This window comes from Eschrichtius robustus, chromosome 18 (assembly GCF_028021215.1).
Source record: "Eschrichtius robustus isolate mEscRob2 chromosome 18, mEscRob2.pri, whole genome shotgun sequence".
Classification (NCBI taxonomy): domain Eukaryota; kingdom Metazoa; phylum Chordata; class Mammalia; order Artiodactyla; family Eschrichtiidae; genus Eschrichtius; species Eschrichtius robustus.
In genome coordinates, this window is record NC_090841.1 from 81,012,427 (window position 1) to 81,038,953 (window position 26,527).

Sequence of the window (26,527 nt, forward strand, 5' to 3'; positions counted from 1 at the left end):
GGTTTTATCTGGCAGAGTCGACAAGCTAATTCTAAATCTATATGTTAAGTGGAAATGTGCAGAAACAACAAGGACGATTGTGAAAAGAGCTGCTCCTACCAGATACCAAACTCTAAAGCTACGTTTAAGTATTACTGACAAAGAAATAGCAAACCAAAAAAAAAAAAAAAATCAGAAAAAAATAGAGTCCAGAAAGACTCGGGTATAAATGGGAATTCAGCATATGATAAAACATGGCAAAACCAACATTTGGAGAGCATCCGTCAAGCCCATGATTCTCGGTACTATTCTTACACCTCTAAGTCTGAAATAATGTGAAAACAAATGGTTGAAGAAAAATAATTAAAGGAAAAAAGTGCAATTACAGATACAAGATATCCAAATGTATGAACTCATCCCATGATTCGACTCTTAAAAAGTCAGACAAATCCACAGGACAAATGGGGAAACAATACAAACAGCAATTAGTAGGACAAATAAAAACAACCAATACACATGAAAAGCTGGTCAATCTCACTAGTAACCAGTGAAACACGAATGCATAAATACCACAGGAGACGCCACATCTCATACATTAGATTAAAAACACTTTTACTCAGGTTGGGTAACATGAAGTGCACACAGGAAGGCGGAAGAAGTCGGCGGGGGCGCATGGGGTGGGGGGACCGGGAAAGCCACCCAGCACTCGAGACGGAGTCAAACCTACAGCTGTGCCCTCCCCACAGCCGAGCCAGCCCATCTCCCAGGACCGACTTCAGAGAAGCTCATAAACACTCCCAGGGAGGCACATAAAGGGATGTTCACTTTAACAATGTGGGTAAGATTTAAAACTAAAAGAACAGAATCTGCTCGGATAGGAGAGCTGTTAGGCAAAAGGGCTGTGTCCAGGCAGCAACAGCTACAAGCCCAACCCTCCACAGGAGGCCTACAGGGCACCCTGGGGGCCTCCACAGCACACACGCACATGTGGATGCCGTGTGTGTCCCCAAAGCACAAAACAGTACCACCTACGGTCAGATCTGCTTCCATGATTGCTTACGTGCAATTTCACCCGCGAAAAACTAGGTGAAAACAGGAGCCCAGCCACGTGGGCCACACAAACATCCCCAGAGACGCACCTGAAACTGCCCTGCCGCCTTCACCCACGCGTTCCAGCAGCCACGATCGTCTGTCCCGCCTCCACCCAGGCCCACAAGCTAATGCCAGGGCTTTGTCAAGGTCAATGCCGTATTTACTCTAGAATTTACCCATTTCTTAACCGTCTAATATGTGTTAAAAACTGTGCTACAGCTTCCATTTAATTCCTATCCTTTTTTAATGTAACATAATGACAAGGTTTTTGAGTGTGGTGCCCCTCACTCTACTTTTTGTCAGAAGTCTGGTTTTTACCATATGATTTTGCATAGCAGTGATTTTTAGGGGCAAGTATGTTACATTCTGGCAGAACTAACTGCATTTCAATAGGTACATATACATATACACATATACAAATAACTTGTCTCATTAGAATTGTCAGCACCACAGTTAACCAGCATGAGTTTAGTTCATACAGTAACGGTGCAAAGCATCAGAACGTGTAATACCACCCTGCCAGGAAACCCGGACTAAGACTGGGGACACCTAGTCCTAGCTTTGCCGCCAACTTGCTGATAAACAGACACAAGCGATCCGACCTTGCTGAGTTTCCCACTGTTCAAACGAGGATAACAGTTTCTCACTAACCAAATACAACTCTGATCAATGAGGTAATTGGCAAAATAGGCCAGGCATGCAAATGAAGTATGGTGGCATCACTGTGAAGAGAAAATAGTTTCGGGAAAAAAATCAAGAAAGAGTAACTGTTCCCATGCTCCTCAAAGCCGCGCCTGAGAAGGGGCCGCGTCCCTTACTTCGTGGTACGTGTCCTCGAGCTCCCCATCGTAGATCCACCGGTAAAGGAAGCTCAGGACGGGGTGTGACACCAGGCTGAGGATGTGCTGCACCAGGGACCTCATGGAGGGGTCCCCCGTCTTGGTGTAGGCGTGGACGGCTGAAGCCAGCTCACCTCCCTTCCTTCCTGGGGACACAGCAAAAAAACACCCACATTGACACTCACAGTAGAAACCAACAACTGAACAGTAATGCAAATGGCCAAGTCACGGAGATAAAGTGTGTCTGCTCTCCTAGTACTGTTTGGACGTAGAAGCAGCAGTCAACACGCGACGGACCAGGGGCCCAGAGGCCTAGGGTCTACCTGGGCTTCACGTGAGTCAGAGCGCTTCACGTGACTCTCCACGACCCCTATGGAAAACGTGACTCGAGATACGATCGAGAACACAATTCTTCACCTTTTCTTGACTGAGACCCACATCAAGACTCACACTTTATACCGCAATCCAATACACAAATAAGCATATATAGAAAACAAGAGCTTTACAAACAATACTTACACTTGAAGATTTTCTATTTTTTCCTTTTTCTCTTTTGGTATAATATGCTGGTCTCAACTCATTAGACTGATGTCATAACCCATTAACTAACTGGTGGCCCTACAGTGTGAAAACATGGCCCTGTGTTAACAGTGCCCGGTGTCCCAGGAGCACAGCTCAGCACAAAATATCGGGAGCGGCAAAAACCAGATCCAATAGTATAAGCACACGAAGAGTTTCCCATCTGAATAATTCTGGAGTTTATTACATTGCGGAAAGTTTGTTTTTTTTTTAACAGCTTTATTGGAGTATAATTGCTTTACAATGGTGTGTTAGTTTCTGCTTTATAACAAAGTGAATCAGCTATACGTATACATACATCCCCATATCCCCTCCCTCTTGCGTCTCCCTCCCACCCTCCCTATCCCACCCCTCTAGGTGGTCACAAAGCACCGAGCTGATCTCCCTGTGCTATGCAGCTGCTTCCCACTAGCTATCTGTTTTACATTTGGGAGTGTATATATGTCCATGCCACTCTCTCACTTTGTCCCAGCTTACCCTTCCCCCTCCCAGCGTCCTCAAGTCCATTCTCTACGTCTGCATCTTCGGATTGCGGACAGATTTTAAGGAAAGGACTGACGTGCTCTGACTTTAGTAGGATCCCTCTTGGCATGTGTGCACAAAGAGAGACAGAGCCAGTTGGCAGGTTATGAGGACAGGGCATGAAGAAGGCCCAGAGCGGGGACCCCAGCGTCCCCGGGAGGGCAAAGCCTGGGGGCCTAGGGAGGAGCTGGAGGCGCCAGGACCATGAAAGGGATGGGGGTCGGCAGGAAGACAGTTGGGGGGCTGCCAGTAGCTGGAGAGAAAGGAGGCATTTACTCACTGTATTCGACTTCTTTCTTCTTTTGAGGAAGGTGCCACCCACACCGGGCCCTTGGAATCAGTGGCCCTGAGAACCATCCCGCGGGAGGGGGCAGCGCACGCACAGCCAGAGGGCAGGGCGGCCACCGGTCCCCACATCTCACCTGGCCCTCCCACCCCGAGGGGGCAGGGACCCCCAGTGCCCACGGTTATAGACGAGGAGAGACAAAGGGCTTCCTGGCCAAGGGAGCACACACAGTGAGAAAGATGCTGAGAAGCAACTAGAAACACAGGCCGAGAGCCCAGGGGGGGCCCCACCCAGACGCACAAACAAGGGAACTTGTGACACAGCTGCTGAGCCCAGACGTGGGCCGGAACCTGGGGGGACTGAAGCGCTAGGAGAGGCTGCTAATTGAAAGACAAATAAAAGAGGAACAGAGATAAGCAGCTGTAACACCATGGGCCACAGGAAAAGGCAAAATCTCTGAAAACTAGACCCCGCCCCCTTCCCCTCAAGGAAGTCCTGAGCCTCCAAAGCATAAACACTGGGCTATGCGGACAGCTGGTTATTCTCCCCTGTAAGTTCATGTCTATTAATTTGTATTTAATCAGCATCCTTCTGGCTGTTAAGCACACAAAAGGGCAGGCACAAAAATAAACCTCGGTGACATTCCCTAAAACCTGCTTTGAAATAAAGCAAAATGACCTTGGCAGTGGTCCACCAGGGCCGCCAGGGTCTTCAGTCTTATCTTGGGGTCGTACGTCCAAACCAGAAGACGCCGGAGCGTTAAGCTACTCTCAAGGCCCAAATTCACACCCTGATCATCTTCTAACTGTAGCTGAAAAACAGGAAAGACAGAATGTGTAAGTACGGGACACCAAACAGGCCGAGCATGTCTTAATCCATGTGAAGTAGACACGGGGAAAGGATTATCCTCATGAAAATGAAACAGAAGGTCCCTCTGAGACAGCGACAGTTCCTTCAAGCTACAGAGGAGGTCTGTTTCAATGGCAGACAGGACCCTGAAAATTAGCAATGAACTGGCTCTAGGACACAATGAAACTTTACAGATATCCAATCCTTCCCGATAGGATTATCAGATTTTTATCTTTTAAAAGTAATGTATGAAGAAACTTAAAAATTCTGTATAGTGGTATTTCCTAACACTTCAAATCATGAAGAAATTAAAAATAAGGTATTTACCTGGGAATGTAAAACAGAGAGTAATCGGTAGTATTCTTTGAGTTCCTGGTGCAAGGCAGCACAAAAGCTCTGTGGAGAAAGGACGAAGCACAATTAAAGCAGGACACGGTCACTGCACACGACGGTCACTACACCGCAACACACGGGGACCTCGCAGGACGACGCCTTGAGACAAAGTCCGGGTGTCTGCGAGATGAAAGTCTGCTTCTGTCCACATTCCCCACGCAGGTGTACCCACCAAGACATACGCATTTAATAGCATCCGGGAAGGGCTGTCCTTCAGCATGAGCTTTGCAGGAGGGAAGTGGAGAAACACAGTGCATTTTTCATAAGCTAAGGGGTATTCACTTTAGACACTGATGCTTTATTTTCAGATTACGTCCCTTCTAATTTTTTTTCACTGAAGTATAGTTGATTTACAATATTCTGTTAGTTTCAGGTGTACAACAAAGTGATTCCGTTATACATATATATGTATACATCTACATTCTTTTTTTTTGGACTCTTTTCCATTATAGGTTATTACAGGATACTGACTATAGTTCCCTGTGCTATACAGTAGGTCCTTGTTGTTTACCTATTTTATATATACATAGTACTGTGTATCTGCTAATTCTAAACTCCTAATTTATCCTTCCCCCCACCTTCCCTTTGGTAACCGTAAGTATGTTTTCTATGCCCGTGAGAAACCTGTCTATCCTTTACAGGTTCTGTCACAGGCTCTCCTCCTGCATACCCTTAGGCTTACGCCCAGAGTTCATTCCAGAGTCACAGGAGTATGTGAAGGTCCTTCTGATACCTTTTCAGAATTTAAGATTGAAAAGGTACAAGGCAGTTTTTAATAATGTGGATGGTACAACTCCCCTCACCAAAATGGGGGGAACTGGCATGGAGTTGCCAATTTAAAAATATCACTAGTGAAGAACATTAGAGAACATAAAAGAAACATTAAGTGTCTATCAGCAGATGACTGGATAAAGAAGATGTGGTAGTGGGTGTGTGTGTGTGTACATATGTGTGTATATATATATATATATATATATATATATATATATATATATATGCAATGGAATATTACTCAGCTGTAAAAAAGAATGAAATAATGCCACTTGCAGAAGCATGGATGGACCTAGAGATTACCATACAAAATGAAGTAAGTCAGACAAAGACAAATACCATATGATACCACTTCAACGTGGAATCTAAAAATAATACAAATGAACCTATTTACAAAACAGAAACAGACTCACAGACATAGAAAACAAACTTATGGTTACCAAAGGAGAAAGGGAGGGAAGGGAGGGAAGGGAGGGAGGGAGGGATAAACTGGGAGTATGGGATTAACAGATGCACACTACTATAGTAAAATAGATAAACAGGGATTTACTGTATAGCACAGGCAACGATATTCAGTATTTGTAACTACAATGGAAGGTAATAAAAATACATACATATATACGTATAACCAAATCACTTTGATGTACACCTGAAACACTACACTGTAAATCAACTATCCTTCAATTAAAAAAAATTTTTTTAATTGAGAGAATCAAGTCAAAGGGAAAATACACTAAAATATGTAAAGTGATTCATACATGGTCAGTGTTCCCAAGTATTCATTTAACATTTTAAAAAATTGCTATATTTGATTATCTTTGTCACTATCCACTATGTTTTCTCTTTTCTTGAGTTGACCGTGACTGACACAGTCCATTTTCAAACCTTCTTTATGTAAAAAGAACCCTCTTCAGAATGACTTTCTTATAAGATTCTAAGGAGATTAAGCACTTCCCGAGGTGAATGTCACCCCAAAACCCCACGTGTCTCCGTGACAAAGAACATACCTGGCCTACAAGTCCAAATGAACGGTCTAGGCTCCTCTGGTCAGTGTATTTTCTGATTTTATTATGTAACCATCCCAACTCAGCAAGTCTGACCGTCGTATCCCTCAAAGATTTATTTAGGTTTGCCTAAAAAGTAAATATATCCAGAGTTTAAAATAAAAAAAATTTTTAACACTAGGATTTTAATTATTATTATTTCTTTAACCATTTGTACTTTTATAATTCTTAGGCTTCAACGTAAGAAACTTAAAGGTAACTAACACACCATCACTAAAGTGAAAGCAGTGAGACTCTAGGGAACAAAAAGCATCACAGAGAAGGCAGGGAAGTAAGACACCTCTGAGCGAGTGTCAGGCTTGGGTCCCACCGCCCTAGGAGTGACTGGCCAGGGTGCCCGGCGTGGCAGGGACAGTCTGTGACGTCAGTGGCCTCGTGACTCGGCTAAGAGTCGCAAAAGGACAGAGGGTCAACAAGAAGGACTGTGGGAAAGGCAGGTTCTGGAAGACAGAAGCAAAGATGCCAGGATACCTGGCCGTCAGGTAACTCGCGCACCACTGTCACAGGATGAAAGGGGGCAACGCGCTGAGGATCAAACCAGGGAGCAAACCAGGGTTCCAGGGTGCAGGCTGACCAGGACTCCCGAATCTGCACGCCAGCCCTCGTGACCCTAGTACTGCCTCACAAACCAACCGTGCCTGCCTGGTCCTGATGCCATCTGTCTTGACTTCTGAACACTTCAGACGGGGTTTCAGTGACCGTACCTTTCCCTCCACTTTGTAACAGTTGTCAGCGTTGCTCATCTTGACATTTCTGCCGTCTATGCCCTGGAAGACGTACAGAATATCTCTGACTAGGGCTGCCTCGGCAACTTCCACAGCACCTGTAACACGGTTTTTACAAGGTGAAATAAATCGCACAACACAATTCGCTTCAGGTAATATATTTGCAACCAGAACAAAATTTAAAAACTAAATAAAGGAATTTAAGATGAGAAAGAATATGAAGTTATAAGAAAAAAGGATTTTCTGAAAAGGATATGGAGATCATATAATTTCTCTTCCAAAAGTCTTTTAAAAAGACAAAGCAATATGTGGGAGTTTAATATATGATCAGGAGCAGCACAAATCAATCACAAAAGGATGGATAATTATTTCATACGATGTTTAGAAAACTGGCTACACGGCAAGCACGCAAACCTGGTTCCGTCTCCATCACCATGACAAAAGGAGTTAACACAGCAGAAAGGGATCTATGATTTCCACAAACCTTGGAACAAAAGCTAACTCAGAATTTAGGTATTACCCAACGTCATGATGAGAGGCAAAGCCCACAGACCCAAGGTCTCGGCGGGAGGAGACACAGTCAGAGCCCAGCCGGGGTCAGGCTCCCACTCCAGGGCTGCAGTCAGTTGTGGCGATAACGGTCTATAAATACCAGGTTGCAGCAAACCGGGCCTACCGTCATCGGGGAAGGGAGAGCAGACCCAGGAAAGCACTCGGCAAGGACCTGAGCAGTGGGCGGCTGTGGGGAGGCACGGCCAGGGTGACAGGGCGACAAAGCCAGCCTGGAGGACTGAGGCTCCTGAACCCCGCCACGAGAGCGAGAGACCACGCCAAGGCTGTGAGCGTTTAAGACAAGGGGTGCATCCTACTCACCACCCGCATCCCCCTCTCTCCGTGGCCTTGTCACGCTGCGGGACACAGAGCTGGGGACGCCCTTCGAGGTAGCGGTTTGTGAAGGAGGCTGGTTTGCAGTTAAAGTCCACGCAAGACGTGAGCCCAGCTGCTGTCGGAGACAATCTCCTGCGCCCGGAGCTGGGTGAGACTGTCTGAAAGAGGAAGGGACCGTCTGTGTCTTCAAATGCCAGACTAGTCACGGAGGACACTGAGACAGCCGAAGACACGCTGCTTGAGTTGCTATACTGAGTGACTTAATCCTGAGAACCTGAGACGCCCGAGCGACCACACCACCACCGCCCCGCCCCCCGCCGCCGTGTCCCAGCGACGACGCCCAAGGCCTCCTGGGCTCCCGAGGTGGCTCTCGGGCTCTTCCTGCCACCTCCACAGACTTCTCAACACACAAGTCACAACCTACTGGACTTTTCTTTACAAATACATAACACACACCACCCAGCTAAAACCACTTTGAGATTCACTACTGGTTTTACCCTAAAAGTTAACATCTTTCATCCAGTGAACATTTGTTGAGTTAAAAAATCCGAAACTGTCCCCCTTCCCTGTCCTCACTGTCCCTCAGTCTTCACAGCACTTGATACGAAACGAAACATCGTAATCTGCAATTAGTTTTAAAATGCACAAACATAAAATATAAGGCAAAGGCACATCCAAGGTCAAGACAGCTTCTAATAATTTGGAGAACATGTCAAAGCTGCTCCCTGAAGATGTAGGAAGCTGACAGCTGATTTCTAATGACATACATTTTGACAACTGCAACAAAAATAGTGCTTCCTGGGACCACAAAATACAGAAACGAGGATCTCAGTGGCACTACTGCTTCCAAGTGGTGAGCTTTGGTTTTAACTGGTCGAGTAAGAGAGGAAAGAAAAACCTGAAACGGCCCTGACTTTCTCCTATTTTTGACAGGAGGAAAAAGTCATCAACAACACTAAATTAAAACTATGTTTTTGAATACAGTCCTAAATTTAAGAAAAAATTCTAAAAGACCACTTCAGTTCAAAGTTCTCTATACAGCTTTCTTTAGATCATGACACTAATTATTTCAAATACTTATTTTAAAGGTGAAAATAAGAACATCTGTTTATTCTTTTAGCCAGAATATGAGTTTAAGATTAAATTTTGGGATGTATTGTGCTGTCTTTCTAAAATACTAGACTCCATTTATTCCACATGTGTGGTACACACATTCTATTTTCTAATAACTTTAACAAAATTTGATTAAGTCGCACAATGACTTATAACTGTATTACGCTCATGTGGAAAACATCATTTGATGGTAAATCCTTGGTCACTGTTCTCCTGGAAAAATAGCCACTTTTTGATATTTTAAAGCATAGTCTGCTTTAATGTGATTTCTAGGAATGTGTATGGAAAAACACACAGGAGAGCAAAGTTCCACGTCCATTCGGGCACTGGCACTGGCTTTACTCTCAGCCATGAGCTCTGCGTGTGATCGGATGTGACAGCACGTTGATGTCACACATGTACTGTAAGATGCCACACGCCTCAGTCTGAAGACCTCAGCACTCGAGGACGAGACAGCTTTATCTTATGTTCCCGACGTCTCAAATAACTGAGGAAGAGAACAGCACACCCACGAAGGGGACAACGTGCACCGAGAGAAGTGCGAGAGCCCAGCAAGAGCCTGTCGCTCAGTTACGGCCAGAGAAGGCTCTGCACGCCGTCGCGTGCGCAGGCCCCCCGCTAACGGGCCTGTGCCTTCCTTAACAGGCGGAGTCGGCCCAAACCCTTCACAGGCAGCTAGGACTAAACGCGGGAGGGGCTCCCGGCTGAAACGGAGGGAGCGCCTGGAAGGGAACGTCCTAGATAGAGCACCTCAGACCCAGCGCCTAGAACATCCCTGGCACACACGCGGCTCTGAAGACAGTGTCGGTGAAGACGAGACGCCCGAATAAGGGCCGAGCACCCCCCTGCGCCCACCGCGAGCTGGGTTACCCCGGGAGGAGAGGCTGAGGCGTCGGGGCCGGGCCGCCGAGGGCGCACGCGCTGCCGCTGCCCACGCCGCTGCTCCCCAGGCTGCCAGAGCTCTGGGCCGGCGCGGCGCTGCGGTCCTGGTAGTTCAGGGGCAGCGTCTGAGGCCTGGCGTAGTAGTAGGGCGTGGAGTGAGCATCTCGGGGTAGCGCCTGAGCAAACAACGTGGCGTAGCTAGAAACCTGCAAATAAAAGGCGTCACGAATATGGGTACGAACTTACAGAACGCTTTCCCACACCAGCAAAGATAATTTACATTCAGACTTTGGTTCTATTTCTGTAACTGGATTTTGTGCAGGCAGACCTCAGAGATATTGTGGGCTCAGTTCCAGACCACCGCAATAAAACGAGTAGTGAAACAAAGCAAGTCACACGAATTTTCTGGCTTCCCAGTGCATATAAAAGTTATGTGTACACTACACTGTAGTCTATTGAGTATGCAACAGCATTATGTCTAAAAAGCAATATACACACCTTAATTTAAAAATACTTTATTGCTTAAAAATGCTAACCATCGTCTGACAATGCAAAGTTGCCACACACCTTCAACTTGTAAAAAATGCAGTATCTGCGAAGCACAATAAAACGAGATGTGCCTGTACTTATTAAACGATAAATCAGGTATTATAGTTTTGAAATATGCCTGAACTGGTAAAGTTCTGGAAAGTTTTCTGAATCTCAAAACTCCCACATGGTCTGATAACTAAACGCTTTACTCAGAAACCAAGCAAACTGAAACTCAAACAATTACTCAAACATTTTTAAAAGTCTGGCATTATTATGTAATGAAAGAATGCTCATTACTCAGACTAAGGCTTTAAAGGTAAATATGACTCTTTCACCCACATTCTTCAACTCTCTAAACACTCAAATTTCTGTGGTCGAGCATCTTATTACACCAGACTCTCTGGGACTCCGGGCGGCAGCCCAACAGCTCTTTCAAACACCGCACGGGTCAAAAACTGAGCCCACTGACGACAAACTTTTCATGGTATAACAGTAATTAATGTTCATCATGATATCTGAAAACCCAAGAAAACCCTAAAAGGTCGTCTAACCCAACGAATGATGAAGCTGTGCTAATATTAATAACTGTACAGAATAAAAATCTGAAAACTGATAGTTTATGCTCTATTTAACCAGACGTTGTTATATTTGAAGTAATAACATGATTCGCAGAAACATCTTAAGGAAACACAGCATGCTGACTAAAAATGCCCTTAAAAACAAAACAAAAACAAAAACAAAAGAAGAAAGAAAGAAAAAGAAATCTCTTGACCCTCATGACTGCCCGGAAAACCATACAAATTTTTTTGCTTTTCTCCTATTACTTTCTTAAGTATGGAAGCCAATTCCTACCAAACTTTGGTATAACCGTCCCAGCAAAAGACACTGTGCTTTAAAAAGGCATCGAGCTGTGAACATAGAGACTCTCACCTTGTTAGGCTGCTTGCGTGGATCTTCACTAAGGCTGAGCAAGAGGTAGAGAATCGACCATTTATGTTTCAAAACTCCCTGTTTAGAAAGAAAACATTAAAAGAACAGCTTTGCACTAGTTCCCAATTTTATCTTCCTCTCTCCTAAATTACCCTTATTTCCAAGATGGAAACGCATTTTAAAATTCACCTGGTAACATCGAATCTAAATTTGTCCATTTTTCAGGCACTACCACAGTGCTATCCATGAGAAGGCAAGAGAACGTTCTCAAGAGGTCAAGACCCTTGGAACCTTTAACCCCCTGAAACCTAACTCCAAAGTCCCAACGTGAACATTTTTTCAATTACCCTATTCCTGTCTAACGGTATTTCCTCCCTGAAATAATTCCTATAATAACCAGCTTCCCAAACACAGCTGATTATAAGAATAATGCCATCACAAAATGCGTGAATGCTTTCCCCGCCTTAAGTCCAATTTGAGCCGTAAAACAAGAGTATTAGGAAAAAAGAAAATAATTCCAAAGGATAAGACGTAGGTCTCAGCATCATGCATTCTTGGGAAGCTCAAGGTTCTGAAGCACTTAGATGTCAGGATAACTGCCCCCAGGTTTCTATGTAAGGTAATCACGATGGTTTCATTAATTTCCAAACATGTATCCCTCCCCCCGATTCACAACCGTTAACAGCAAGCAGCCCACCCTCCATACGTTTTATCCCAAACTTACAGCGCATTGCACTCTATTCCTGTATTCCTACCTTTGCCATGCATAGGCTAGAAACTATAAATACTTTGTTTACAAAACAAATTATGGGACGGTTACTCACGTTGCACAAGTTCTTCATTACATGTATAAAATATTCCTAGAAAGTTTCTTTAAAGAACAAGCTCATTCTAGGTATGTAACTGATTCACACAGAATTTTTCAGAAACAGCAAACTCCCCAGCTGGGACAACAGCAAGGAAGGAAGAGGCCAGCCCTGACCGAGGCCTCAGCCCAGAGGGAAGCAGACGTTCGGGCAAATACACTTTGGTTTCATGAACTGCCCTTCCAGACACAGGAGGATCGCTCAGTGGCCCAGGCTCACGAGAGGACCCCCCGAGGAGACGTGCGTCTCTCAGAAACAGAGACATGTGTCCCTGCAGCGCGGCAGGAGGGGCTCACTCTTCCCTACCCTGCCTGTTCCAGGGGAAGCCAACCAGAAGCAAGGGAGCCTAGGGGCTGCAATCCACACCGGTCAGCCCCCCGGAGCCCAAAGCAGCAGAAAGGGGGAGAGAACAGAGCTGGTGGGACCACCAGAATCAACAACTCCAGCAGCGCACGTTTCAGATGATTCTAAACCACTTCAGACCCTGTCGTCTTAGACTGTGAAACTGAAAGGACCTCAATTCAGACATAAAACGTTGAACGCTGTGCGCACACTGAATTTTACATGTGGAAACACGTATCAGGGCCCCGTGAGCTCTGCAGGAGCATCGGGACAAGCGTTGCGCGCGCAGTTATTGAGACCGGCGCGCACCCCAGCCCACCCCTCCTGAGGCCCCCCGCTCCTCTCGCACAGCCCCGCACAGCCCCACCTTCCTCCGCCCGCCCGCAGCCCCTCCTCGTCCTCAGCTCTGCCCCGCCAGCCACGGTCCAGCTTCTGGCCCAGGACACCCTGCCCACGCCTCTGCTCCCTGACTCCCGCCTGGGGTCTAAGGACACAGTGGCAAACGGCCAAGGGCCCCTCGGACCGGCGCTGGTGCCCACGGGCACACTGCTGGAAGGCCCTGACGGGCGGGAGGGAGGACAAAACACCGACCACGGCTGTGGTTCCAAAGAAGCAGACGTTTCAGCAACAAGAAGGAACGGCTCCCGCCGCTCGCTAACACCTTCCCTCATGCTTCGGCCTCCAGCCCTAGGAAGCCGGCTACCATGTAAAACATTGCTGCTTTAGGAGTAAGCATTTGGTGCTCCAAACTGAACTGTGTAAAACAGCCACTTAAATTAGAAACTCCCTAAATATGTTTTCACCTAATGGCCAGTGTTAACAGACATAACAGCTCTTACTGATGAAATCTCCCTTTGGGGATCTCAGTAAGGCTAATAAGCATCTCGGGAATGTGACATCTGATAAGCAGATCTTGGTAATTTTCAATGCACAAGTGAAGTTGTTTTTAAAAATAGAGAAAGATTAAGAAAACCAAATAATACAGCAGTTTGAAACTATCTGCCTGGAAACGACTGTACAAAAAAAGGTTCCTCTTTTTTTTTTTTGATTTTATAATTTAATGTTAGATTATATTCATATTGAAAGGTTTTTTTTTTAAAATCATATCTCTTGCAAGGTCATTTCTTAACTTCATAAATATCATAAAGATGGAAAAACATACTTAAAGCAGTGAATCCAAGTAAATCCAATTGAATTAAGGAATCAAAAAGGTCAGCAAATAAGGTTAGGCTTCTCTTTAGGGGTACCACAGACGAACAAAGAGGAAGACTTGAAAGAACCACGAGTTCTACTACTGGCAGCATCAGGCACTGCTCCGTGATTTCACCATCGTGAGACTAACCGAGTATTTGCTGAGCAAAAGCAGTAAACTTCTCAGGATTTCACTTTCTTCTCTGTAAGAGAAGGGAGACGGCTACCTAGCTGTCTAGCTTCCTTTATAGCTTGAATCACAAAAATCTCCCCCTAGGATTCAGTTAGTTTACTGGAGTAAAGGCCAGCAGAGTCTTTTATAAAAATAACAGGTTAGAAAAACCACTCATGGGGCTTCCCTGGTGGTGCAGTGGTTGAGAATCCGCCTGCCAATGCAGGGGACACGGGTTCACGCCCTGGTCTGGGAAGATCCCACATGCCGTGGAGCAACTGGGCCCGTGAGCCACAACTACTGAGCCTGCGCGTCTGGAGCCTGTGCTCCGCAACAAGAGAGGCTGCGATAGTGAGAGGCCTGCGCACCGCGATGAAGAGTGGCCCCCACTTGCCGCAACTAGAGAAAGCCCTCACACAGAAACAAAGACCCAACACAGCCAAAAATAAAAATAAATAAATTAAAAAAAACAACAACAACAACAACAACAAAAAAAAACTGGGTCATCTTTAAAAAAAAAAAAAAAAAAAAAAAAACCACTCATGTGCAAGTATCAACATCCAAGCACAAAATGTTCAAATCGATTTTTTATTTATTTACTGTGACAGTAATTTACTGTAATTTATTCACAGTAACAGCAGGAATTGCACCTGATGAACAGTGAGATGCACCAACAAGCTAAGCCTCTGCTGTCGTGTGTAGACACGTCAAAGCTCCTGCTGATGTGCTTCCTCCCAGGGACGTAACTAAGGCTTCGGTGACACGCTCGCTGCCCAGGAAGTCTGATCCGCTTTCTCACTATAGCTTCATTCACCTTTATAAGCAATTTCACATTCAACCCAGCTAGAACCTACTTCTAACACCGAACGTCTCTGAAAAGCAAACACTATCTAGAGTTGAAAGCCACTACCCAACACAGAGAAGGTGACCACGTGCTCCCAGCCACACTAACTGCCTCGCCAACGGCAGAGCAGCTTTCAGACTCGTGTGTGGTACCTGTGAGTGAAGTTTCCTGTGGAGTTCTGAAAATAACGCAGCATCTGCTTCTCTTCTCTGTCGGGTAACTGGAAAGTCAGAAGATGAGCATGTCAATGACACACACCGAAGTTTATTCTTATGATGCTATTTCACCCACAGTAATGGATAACTCTGACGTCTGCAACGAACCTTGAGCTTAAGAATCAAAATAACTAGGCAACGTCACTTCAGCTCCATAAATTTCGTCAAGTCATTGGATCTGAGATTTGTAAAACATGGACAAAATTAGGCTGCAATCAAAGAGTTTATGTGAAAATTAGCTAAAGTAACAGAAATGATGGGATTTTTTTAGATCCTATCTATAAATAGTAACAAACGGCCCAGTGAGGCAAAGTACCACGAGTTTAATAAAGGCCACCTGGAGGGAGGGATGGGAAGTGAAAACATCTTTGGGATCCTAACTGCAAAAGGCAATAACAAAGAAGTACCCCATTCATGACAGTGTGACTTAAAACCACACCTTCTAAGCATTTTTGTTAATATATACTGCAATGCTTCATCGTGCTTTGGTGTAAGATGTAAGAGTCAGTTACTGTTTCAAAATCGAAATCGAAACAGCTAAGGGGCTAATCTTCACCCAGGAATTCGTTCCATGCCTGTGTGTCCCCAGGGCTCACGGCCACAGCCCATTCTCTAGAAGCCAAGGGAAACAACGAGAAGCTCACTCGCCGCGCAGCTCCGTGAAGGAGGACGTGGGCCTGGGAGGAGACGCTCACCCACGTCCACCACGCTGCACGCACCACCCGTGCACGGGTGCCTCTCCAAGGAATCCCGTTACGGCTGAGAGAAAAGCACCCCCCTCAGAAGCTGGCTTACGGCCTCACTGTTCTCCAAGGAACCTCTGCGTCTGTTTACCCCAGCGTAGCAGGACTGCTTTCTTAAAATCTCATCCGCCAAGCTCACTTAGTTTAAATGTTCGAATTCTTCTCTAGAAAGACAATGACTGACTTGACAGCCAATACCTTTTCATATTCATCACCTAGGAAAGGGTCCCCGTATCATGTACTGATCATATGGCCCAGTATGTCTCGTATGGACATACCAGAGGCCGCTTCATCCTAATCAAAGCTGTACCCCCAAGTCTTCCTGTGCAGAACGGTAAAGCTCTCTTTAAAATGCATTATTACAAAATGCATTCAACAAAATGAATGCAGTTAAAAATTCAATATAATTTACTTTTACATGTTATTTCTACAGAATGGGACTAATGCTAACTCAGATATAAAAGTCACAGGACAATAAAATATAGTAAATAATACTAATAAAAATGAACACAGAATATTCACCCAAAAAATGATGTTTTATCTAATAGACGACTAAATAAAGCAAAACAAGCCTTGAGTTACAATGTACCTCACTTACCAATGTGAAAAATGAAGAAACCAATAGGTGTGAAATTTTGTCACACACGATGAGTTTTGCAATTTGTGTCAATATAAAACATACTAGCATTTTATATCTGAAGCCAGCCATATAAAATGGCAAGTTAACATTTTTGTGCTATTCCAGAGGGCAGAACTACCATACCCCAACTAATCTAATACACCAAAAACAATTACCAGATTTCAAAAATATTAAAATGTAAAAACTATGTCTAAGAATGAATGAAAGATGATAGATCATCTTTCATAGGTCACCAGATGATAGATCACTGGTGACCACTCCATGGACCATCACTGACACCTCAACCACAGCTGGGCCACGTCAGGGCTGGGGACTCGGGCTGGGGGCCCAGGAGCAGCCGCGGACACCAGGTGATAATGGGCAGAAGAGACGCACTGTGTCTACACAGCAAGCCTCATTTCAAAGGTACAGAGACTACACAGAACAATAAACTGCACACGGTTACAGTTTTCTCCTTTAAAAAAGATCCTTCAGGACCCACTCAACAACGTGGCCGCCAGTCCTGTGACTCTGAGGACAAACTACCGTCAGCCACTCCAAGTACGTGTAGCGCTCTCACCAGCGGGCCTGGGTCTGTACGTTCACAAAGGGCATAAATGTCTGTTCAATGCAGTGCCTAGCAGTTGGGGTCCTCACTAATGACCTAAAGTGTAACAATCATCAGGGGTCAAGAAGCGAGCGCAATGCTCTCAGGTTCAGTTTTACAGACAAGAAAGGAAAATGAGTCTTCACACTATGATAAACAGTCCGTCCCCCCACCTTACACGGTACCTACATGCCAGGGAACCCCAAGATCGGAATCATGCCAGTCCTGCGCGGCTCAGCGAGCCGCCCCCAGACCCAGCCGCTCACACACCAGGGTCCCAACCCTACCCGCAGCCGCCACTTCCCAGCTCGGGTACCCAGCTCTGCAACAGGACGTCCACACAGAGCCCTGGCCAAACAGTTAATAAGGCAACAGCTGAGGTGGGAAACGGTGCCATGAGGAACTACCGTCGAGAAGGTGGCATTACCACTTGCGACAGCCCATTTCACCTGGGCGGGTTAAGAGCCGGGCCCGCAGGGAGAACGCACCTGCTTTCTCAGGTGCCAGGCTGCTGCTTAGGTGGCTGGGGCCAGGCTCTTGAGTCTGGAGAACTGTGAGGAAAGGGGACCCGGCCCCTGGAGAAGAACCACCCTCCGACCGGGACAGGGCAGCTCTCACAAGCGGGTCCTGGTGCTCAGAGCCCCCCCTTCAGATGCTCCGGGGATGCACAGTCGGACAACCATCCCTAACCGGGGGCTAATACGTGGAGAGCTTCCTTCTCTAAGGTAACACTGTGTATGAAAGCTTTCAGGACCATCTCAGAATTACAACATTCAACAGCAAGCTCTAAAGTACTGCAAGTTGACTCACTGAGTTGTTTTAACTGCCAAGATAATACTCTCTGTTATCTGGTCAAAGGGTGCATAAGATTAAACACTGCGAATCACAAGATAAGCAGCAAGTTATATGAAGTCCTTTTATCTTCCTCACATTCTTAACCCACATTATGTTGTTATAATAGTATTTAAAACAACCCCCTTCCACTATGTTCTTGTCCTTATTTTTAATATATATTTTTATATATTTGTAATAGTACCTATAATTAAAATGTGCTTGGGAACTACATATATACGTACACATACAAAGAAATACATACATATGTAAAGAAAGACACAAGTATATATCTGTGTGTGTGTGTGTGTGTGTGTGTGTGTATAAACTTAAGCTTTGACAAGTTTAAGAATGCAACACATGATAACACTTAAGAAAAATACATACGTTCTTTCTTGATTTTTTCAGCTACTAGAAATTCATCTCTTTCAACAGTTGGGGCAAAGTTGCTGCCAATAACTCGCACGGCATACTGGAACTGCTGGGCCACATCGGCTGAAAGGTAAATAAAAGGATGCAACTTATCACCATCACGTTACGTCGCGATCCCCCGAGGCTTCCAGTTCAACACGGTGCACTGGGCATGTGCATCTGCTGTCCACCTTCCCCAGGGCTTAACTGAGAGGATGGAAGAGCCACAAAGAGGCAGGATGAACGACTACATGAGCAGAATGACAGTTTTACAGACAAAGAGAGGGAGACAGCAACAGAAAGTCTGAAAACTCCTAGGAGACAGAAAACAGATTGGACTGATAAACCTAAAAAAAGGAGCAGGAAAAGTGCCAGCGCAACCATGGCACCTGCTCAGCAGAGCCTACAAGGAGCGCCAGGGCTCACGTGCACACACATGCCAGGAGTGGCCACGAGCAATCAAAACGGGCAATAACTTATGAACCATGTGTGCACTTCCAGGTAAAGAGGATGGCTTAAACACAGACATGCGCCTCCACGCCCTTCAAAAACCCACTAAACTGAGAAAAGGGGATCTTTTTTTTTTAAGGCATAAACCTACAAGAGCAAAGAAAACAAGGCAGATCAGTAAACCCTGCTGACTCGACTTCTACAAGTGTGTCCCACTACGATCACTCCATAGCCACTAGCCCATCTCAACAAGTCTCCTGAGTAGCTGGTGACCTACTCCTCCTTTTGCCCCTGGAGTAAATGACCCACACGCAGTCAGGCTGATCCTGAGGAAGGCCTACAACACTGGGCCCCCTGCCACCTGCCCCTTGCTCTCCTGGCCCAGCTCACGACACACCAGCCATGCTCCGCGGTCCTGCCCTTCCTTGAGGACGCCTCACTCACGTCCAGCTGAGAACCCTGACACACCCTCCCCCCCCCAGCTCCTCAGACCGCCTTCCCACCTCTAGCACACGTACACACGCACACACGTACACACACACGCACGTGCGGAGTCTTCCTTAAACACCACTGCACCACAACACAGAAGGTGAGTGTATACATGGGGGAAAGGAGCAAAAAGAAGTAACTCAAACTGTTTCTGTGGAGTCACAGGATTAGAGGGGAGATATTCTTCCTTATGTTTTCCCACACTTTAAAAATTTTCTACACCAACTATACATTAATTTTATAAACATTAAGTGTCACTGAACATCTCTTATTTAAAAGGAGTGCTTGTATAACTATTTTAGTTAAAAATTATTTTTAGATTACCACGATCCTGAGTTCTACAAACAACAGTTCGTTAACAACATACCCAAGGACGTCACACAAAAATCCCCACTCTAAAAGTTTCATAAACTTTTGAATTTTCTCCTGCCCAAAATGCAAACCTCCTCAGTACCAGACACACTCTCCTCGTCCTTGTCTTCACACCTTCTCCACACCTCTGCATGTCTGTCGCATCCCTCCCGCCTCTGCAGCCACACTGCAGTTTCCCTATCTGCCTGCCAGCCAAATTTCCAGTCTATCTTTCTTGTGGATGATAAAATATCTGAAAAACCCATCAGCTATTTCTTAAACCAAATCTGCCTATCCTGTGCTGCAAAGGTAGATGCATTGAATCCAGACTATGAAAGAAATTGGCAGAGGCGGTTATTCCTTCTTTAATAATGACTATCGTCAATATGATATCAATAATGACTACCAATAATGACCATCATTTAATAATGACTATCATCAAAGATTAAAATGCAAAATATCAAGCAACGTCAACTACAAATTTCTCCTTTAACACTCCCAAAACATCATTCAATTTTTAAAGTAAACTCAATCAGTAATTCAATGAATAATTCCAAAGTACCTACTACATGCCAAACAGTACAGGCCCTAAGAATAGAAGAGACAAGAAATAGTGGCTAACAAGGCAGCCTTAGTGAGAATACAAAAAAATGAGGCAAATAATACACAAAGTAATCAGACTGTGACAAGAGCTACTGAGAAATAAGCAGGACATTACAATGGCAAATAACAGGGAAGACTTCATGAAACACGCTGGTTGAGCAAGGCCTCTCTGAGGAAGCGACCTTTGAGACGGGTAGGAGCCTGCCAGGTGAAAAGCCAGAGAACCAGGTGGAAAGGACACAGTAGTGGGATTCACAGGGCTACTCAGGACACTGTTCCTCAAAGGAGGCCAATGACACTGGATTCTAAAATCCAAATCATCAAAGCCAAACTCATTCCACCAAGAGTCCCAGACAAGGAGGTCCACACGGCAGCTCTGTGAGGATCTGGCTTAACCCAAGACTAAAAATAGGAGCATTCAAATTTTTGACCACAAAGTACCAGAGTACTCTCACCTCCAATCTGCTCTGGGCATGTGCGAGGCATGGGCGGTTGGTTGTCAGGAGCGGGGAGGGGGAGGTACACCCCCCGCCAAGCCTCTGAGGACATTTCTCTGAGAAGAAATGGCACCAGTGAATTCAAGGATCTACTGTCTGACGAGGGCCAGAGGGCCGCTGCCGGGCTGCTGACACACGCTTTCCCGAAAGCAGGTGAGAGCCCACCCTGCAGGCGGGGCCACGCCTCTCCCGCCGCTACTCAGCACAGAGGCACAGCAGCAGGAGGGAGTGAGTTCAAGGCAAGAGTCTCCGGAATCAGAGCCCTGGGCGCCCGTCGTGGCCCTGCACGTCACCAGCCGGACGACGGCGAGCCAGCTACTTCACCTCTCCGGGTCTCAGGGGCCTCACCTATAAAATGAGGTCACTAATAACCACTGCAACCTCCCAGAGGGTAAGCAGGGTATCTGGCACATAGCAAGGACTCAACAAACGTTAGCTATCTTTATTATTATCAACCCGAAAATGTCATTTAAATGTACATTGTGTCTAGCATAGCCATCAAAATTACAACTCAACAGAGCACCCCTAGTTTTTAACTTCAAGCAAGATAATGTGGTCTTCATCCTGTAGCTTACAGACAGGGAACAAAATCAGCCTTCAACAGATCTGATTAAACTGTTTTCTAGAAATGACCCCCTGGCTGCAGGGTGGGAGAGAAACTGGGAGGGGGTGCAAAGCCAGGGCCAGCGACACCGTGGGACCACAGGATCTCAACCTGACACGCGAAGGCCCAGAGAGCACACAGGTGTGGGCCCAAGAGGTTTCAGATGGAAGACAGCTGCCTCTGCATCCCAGAAGAGTTCTCATCCACACGGTCAGGTAAGAGACAACCACTGAATTTCAAGGTGCACAAAAATAAGCGAGTCCCCAGGAATTACAGAAACTCTACAGGCGTGTGCTTCCCAGAGTTTCAGAAAGTGACCGAGGACAAACTGTCCAAGTCGTAAGTTTCTGCCTTCCTGCACCTCCTCTACCTGTGGGCTTGTGCACACGTGGCACTGCTTTCGTAAAGGACAGGCCAACAGGTCAGTAACCTGAACCAGCAATCCCCACCCCAGACACAGGTCAGAATGACTGTGTTCCAGACGCCAAGCTCCAACAGACACCGCCAGGACCAGTATCTCTGGAGATGGGGCCCACAATATTAGTTGTGAATAAGTGCCACATTTAGAGAATTCAAAATGAAAAGACGTAACACTGCATACAGTAAAAAGTCTTCCCCCTCCACTACTGTCTGGCCACCAGCTCCTCTCCCCAAAGCAGCCAGTGTTATCAGGTTCTCGTGAGATCACAGATGACTCTGATCACAGCACTAGTTGAAAAGCAATGCTCTAAAACAAAAACAAAATAAAAATCATTGCTCTAGTTTGTGGTTCTCAAACTTTTTGGTCTCAAGCCCCCTTAACACTTTTAAGATTGAGGACCCCTAAAAGTTTTTTATTTATGTGGGTTACATCAATCTATATTTACTGTATTAGAAACATAAACCATGATCATTTTTAAATACTAATTCATTTTAAAATAGCAATAATAAACCCATTAGGTACAATTTTCAAATGAAGCCTAAACCTTTAAAATTTCAATATACACATTAATAAACATTTAGTGTACATTTTAACATACACATAATAAGTTTTTTTTCCCCCACATAATATGTTTTGATGTATATTTAATATACATTGATTTTCCCAAGGTAAAGACTACACTTTGTTTGGAACTTCATCAAGAACTCTTCACAATTTTCAAAAATCATAAAACCCACAGCAACACCACTTGTGGTCCACAAACCACCAAGACGACATCCTTTCCCTGCCTGCACCATGGCTCACGCTGCCCTCACATGGCCGTTCCCAGTCAGGGCCATCGTCTGACCTCAGTATGTGGGCTACTGTAGTCCTACCTAACCATTTGTGCTAAAACACTTACCTAACAAAAAACTCCTGTATTTCTTCTTAATCTCTAGTTAGAAAGAGGATTACAAAGTATGAAAAGGAATGTTGCCTCTGGCAGAGCTGAAACACTATAACATCAAGTACACTGTTTCCAAAGACAGAAATAATGACTATCCAAAGATATAATAATAAGTAAAATGTTCCAGGAGAGGCTCAAGGATGTGGAGAGAGAATTCTCCACTCACTAACTGGCACTGTGTGTTTCAAACAAATTCACAAGTGTTATAAGCTGGAAAAGGTGGGAAATAATGGTTATACTAACTTTATAAAAGTGTCAAGCATCATTATAGCTAGGTGCTTTGCTTCTGAAGGTCCCTTGAAGCTAACTACAAATTAAAAAACAAAAAACTTTATGAAAAATTGATTCATATGAAATTCACATTAAAAGTAACAAGTATCTATTATGCCTCAATTTCACAGTATTAAAAAAGCAATATATTATAAAAGCATAAGGCCAATTGTTTGTAACGTCACTAGAAAATGTAGTTAATCAAATGTTCTACTAAGTTAACAGATAAAATACCCACCAATGAAAAGAAATTTTTTAAAAATCTCAAACACTGTAAAGGCAGCAATAACATTGCTCCTTTGTTTACTAAGGAAGAATAAATTAAAACAGAACAAGGCAAGCTATTAAAGACATATATTCTTCGGTAAGTAGTAGCATAATTTGGAATTATGAATACAACTGTTTGGCAATCCTAGCTGTCCAGAACAGAACAGAGCATCGTTTTAGTGGAGTTTATGATATATTTTACTCTGAGAGGACCCCTCAGGATCTCACAGACAGCTTATTTACTTTTTTTTTCCTTCCAGTTTTATTGAGAAATAACTGATATACATCACTGTGTAAGTTTAAGGTGTACAGGAGCCAATTTACTCTTTAGACACAATTCTACGTGGAGAGAGAGGACAGTGCAGAACTTTCTGAAAAGTTTTGCAACCTTCTGGAATGGGTGAAACTAAGTCAATCAAAAGGAGCCTCAAATGTTAAAAAAAAAATTGAGAAACATGATGACACCTCGCAATGAATGAATGGTCTTCAAAGTCTAGTTGTGACAATGGAAACGGATGAATGTGTGGTTTATCCCTGGAGGAAAACTGAGGGCCCACGGATGTAATGCAAACCCTGACTTTAACATGAGTGAATCATGACCAACCATCTCAGTTCCCTGGTGTCTCCTATGATCAGGAACGTCAAATCAGAAAGGCAACTCCACACACACAGAAGAGCTGGAGATAAAAACAAAACAGCCAGGCCCGCCCTCCGCAAGACCTTGGCCCAGGTGTGCCAGGGTCCCTCCCTCTCTCCACCCAGGTCTCTGTTTAGGTATCCTCAGCTTTCCCTCAATATCCCTTTACCCTGGGCTTCCCTGGTGGCGCAGTGGTTAAGAATCCACCTGCCAATGCAGGGGACACGGGTTCGACCCCTGGTCTGGGAAGATCCCACATGCCGTGGATCAACTAAGCCCATGCACCACAACTACTAAGCCTGTGCTCTAGAGCCCACAAGCCACAACTACTGAGCCCGCTGAAGCCCATGAGCCACAACTACTGAGCCTGCACTCTAGAGCCCGTGAGCCACAACTACTGAGCCTGCGTGCTGCAACTACTGAAGCCCACGTGCCACAACTACTGAAGCCCGTGCACCTAGAGCCCATGCTCTGCAACAAGAGAAGCCACTGCAATGAGAAGCCCATGCACCGTAACAAAGAGTAGCCCCTCTTGCAGCAATGAAGACCCAACGCAGCCAAAAATAAATTAATTTTTAAAAAAAGATTAAATCTAGTCTAATAACTTGTAAATTTAAAAAAAAAATCCCTTTACCCTACTTTATTTTTCATCACAGCACCACTAAACAACATTATAAGTTTACTGTTTTTTTTTTAAATAAGTAACGTTTCTTCCACTCTAACAATGAGAGAAAATCTTCTTGTTTTTAATTTTTATTTATTTATTTACTTAACTTTTTGGCTGCGCCGCATGGTGGGATCTTAGTTTCCCCGACCAGAGATCAAACTTGCGCCCCTGCATTGGAAGCATGAGTCTTAACCACTGGACCGCCAGGGAAGCCCCTAAGTTTACTGATTTTATCACGTATCCTCCACTAGAATGTAGGATCTATGAGAGGAATTACCTGTCTCTCTACCTCTGCATCACCAGCGCCTAGCACAGTGCCTGGAGGTGGGGGGAGCCCAAAGATTTCTTAGATGAACAAAGGAAAACAGCGAAACTTCATAAACTGGAGCAAGAACCATGTAAAGTCAGTGTCATTTAACAGACTGACCAAAGAAAACTCATCTTTTTGCTCCTAAGACCATCAAATAAATTATGTATGCTAATTGTCAGGAATCATGAAAGGTCAAAATGCAGTCTCAATTCTTTAATTTTGTTTTAAGTCTTCCTGCAAAAACTGCACACTTCCTTTCCCACATTATGGTGCTCAAGGAATAAGTAACCCAGTTGCTTCAATTACCCAAAAGATCCCTTCGTAGTGCATCCCCTCTTCCCCCCTCCCTCCCGCCAAAACAAACATCGAGAGACGACAAACTGTGCCGTATTTTACGGTTCCAGGAGTACACAATGGCTTGACCTACTGCACGGGACTGGTCTGGTAGCAGGACTCGCCATATGAACCCTGCAGAAATGGTTTTACATCAAAAGCAACCCTCAGCCCTTCATCGAAGGAAAACGTGGCAGGTTAACCGTCATAGGCACCTTCGCATCATCCTCAAATCCGCTCCTTTGCTAACGTTAAGGGGAAACTGTGTGGCTCCACCACCCGGACCCCCTCCGCGGCGTCGCCCCCGCGCAGTCACGGGCGTGTAACCCGGGCCAGCCCGCCGCGCTCTCCATCCGGATAAGCGCGGGAGCGCCCGCCCGGCCCTGCGGCCGGATGAAGCAGACGCGCGGCGGCTGACCGTCCTCCGGGCTGCACCCCGGCACCGCGCCGGGCAGCGGTGACTCAGCCGCCCCGGGACCGGCCTCCTTCCCCCGCCCCGGGGGCTGCAGCGCCTGCAGGCCCTCCAGCCCCGACCCCGGCAGCCCCGGGGACGCCTCCCAGCCGCCCGGCCAGCCCCGCTACCTTCACTCCTGCCCAGGATCCGGCAGCACAGGTTCTGCAGCAGGACGTTCGGCGACTTCTGGTCCGGGGTCGCCATCCTAGCCCGGGGCTGCCCGCGGGGGCCCCGCGGAGCCCCCGGCGCTCGCCTGCCCCGCCCCGAGCCCGGCGTGCTCCGGAGGCCCGGCCGCCCGCGTCCGCCCCGCGCCCCGAGGGCTCCCGGGTTCCCCACAGGCTAAGGGCCCGCGGACAGCGCCGGCAAGAAGGGCGCCATTTTGACGGAACCCGCCGAAACGCGGGCCCCTCCCACAATGCCCCGCTTCTTCCGGGCTCTCGGGGCCGCTGGTGCGCCGGCCTAAGGGTTCCTCCCGACAACTGCGGCCCAGCCAGGAAAGTTCCGGCACCAGGCGCCCCAGCCGCTGCTGCTCGCGGTGCTCAGACCCACAAACGTCCCCAGGTGTCTTCGAGGGTCAGGACGGCTCCGACCCCCAGACGTCCCCAGCAGAGGGGCAGGACGGCCCCTGACCTGCTGTGAGAGTGGTGGGTGCCCAGCAGCGCTTTCACAGTCCATAATTTTTTTTAAAGGATCATTGTTTCTACTTACACTTTGGGTGGAGAAGTCTGTTTATAGAAGTACAAGGGTTTTATGATTTTCGACACGTGGCTGACCGTCGACACCGGCCACATTGTCCAGCTTTTCATAAGAGTGCTGTTTGGCACCTCCCCACCCCCAGCCCCAGGTAACTAGTCAGTCAGACAAGAGCGAGAGAAGGGGGCAGGCTCGACCACCAAAATGTGTTACATGGTCACGTGTGGCTACTTGGGGAAAAGGGCTGGCTG

General features: G+C 46.0%; 1 protein-coding gene across 2 annotated transcripts in view; it reads right to left on the reverse strand.

The window, feature by feature from the left end:
* Positions 1-25,970, reverse strand: part of TUBGCP3 (tubulin gamma complex component 3) — a 60,776-nt gene extending 34,806 nt beyond the window's left edge. For both annotated transcript variants that reach the window (XM_068526757.1, XM_068526756.1), the window contains exons 1-11: positions 25,712-25,970; positions 18,261-18,368; positions 15,011-15,078; positions 11,444-11,521; positions 9,971-10,188; positions 7,973-8,145; positions 7,079-7,197; positions 6,318-6,443; positions 4,474-4,542; positions 3,976-4,108; positions 1,890-2,056 (exon numbers count right to left, since the gene is read on the reverse strand). In XM_068526757.1, the coding sequence (XP_068382858.1) occupies positions 1,890-2,056; positions 3,976-4,108; positions 4,474-4,542; positions 6,318-6,443; positions 7,079-7,197; positions 7,973-8,145; positions 9,971-10,188; positions 11,444-11,521; positions 15,011-15,078; positions 18,261-18,368; positions 25,712-25,787 (1,335 nt within the window). In that variant the 5' untranslated portion in view covers positions 25,788-25,970. The remainder of the gene's footprint in view (positions 1-1,889; positions 2,057-3,975; positions 4,109-4,473; positions 4,543-6,317; positions 6,444-7,078; positions 7,198-7,972; positions 8,146-9,970; positions 10,189-11,443; positions 11,522-15,010; positions 15,079-18,260; positions 18,369-25,711) is intronic.
* Positions 25,971-26,527: the final 557 nt, after the last annotated feature.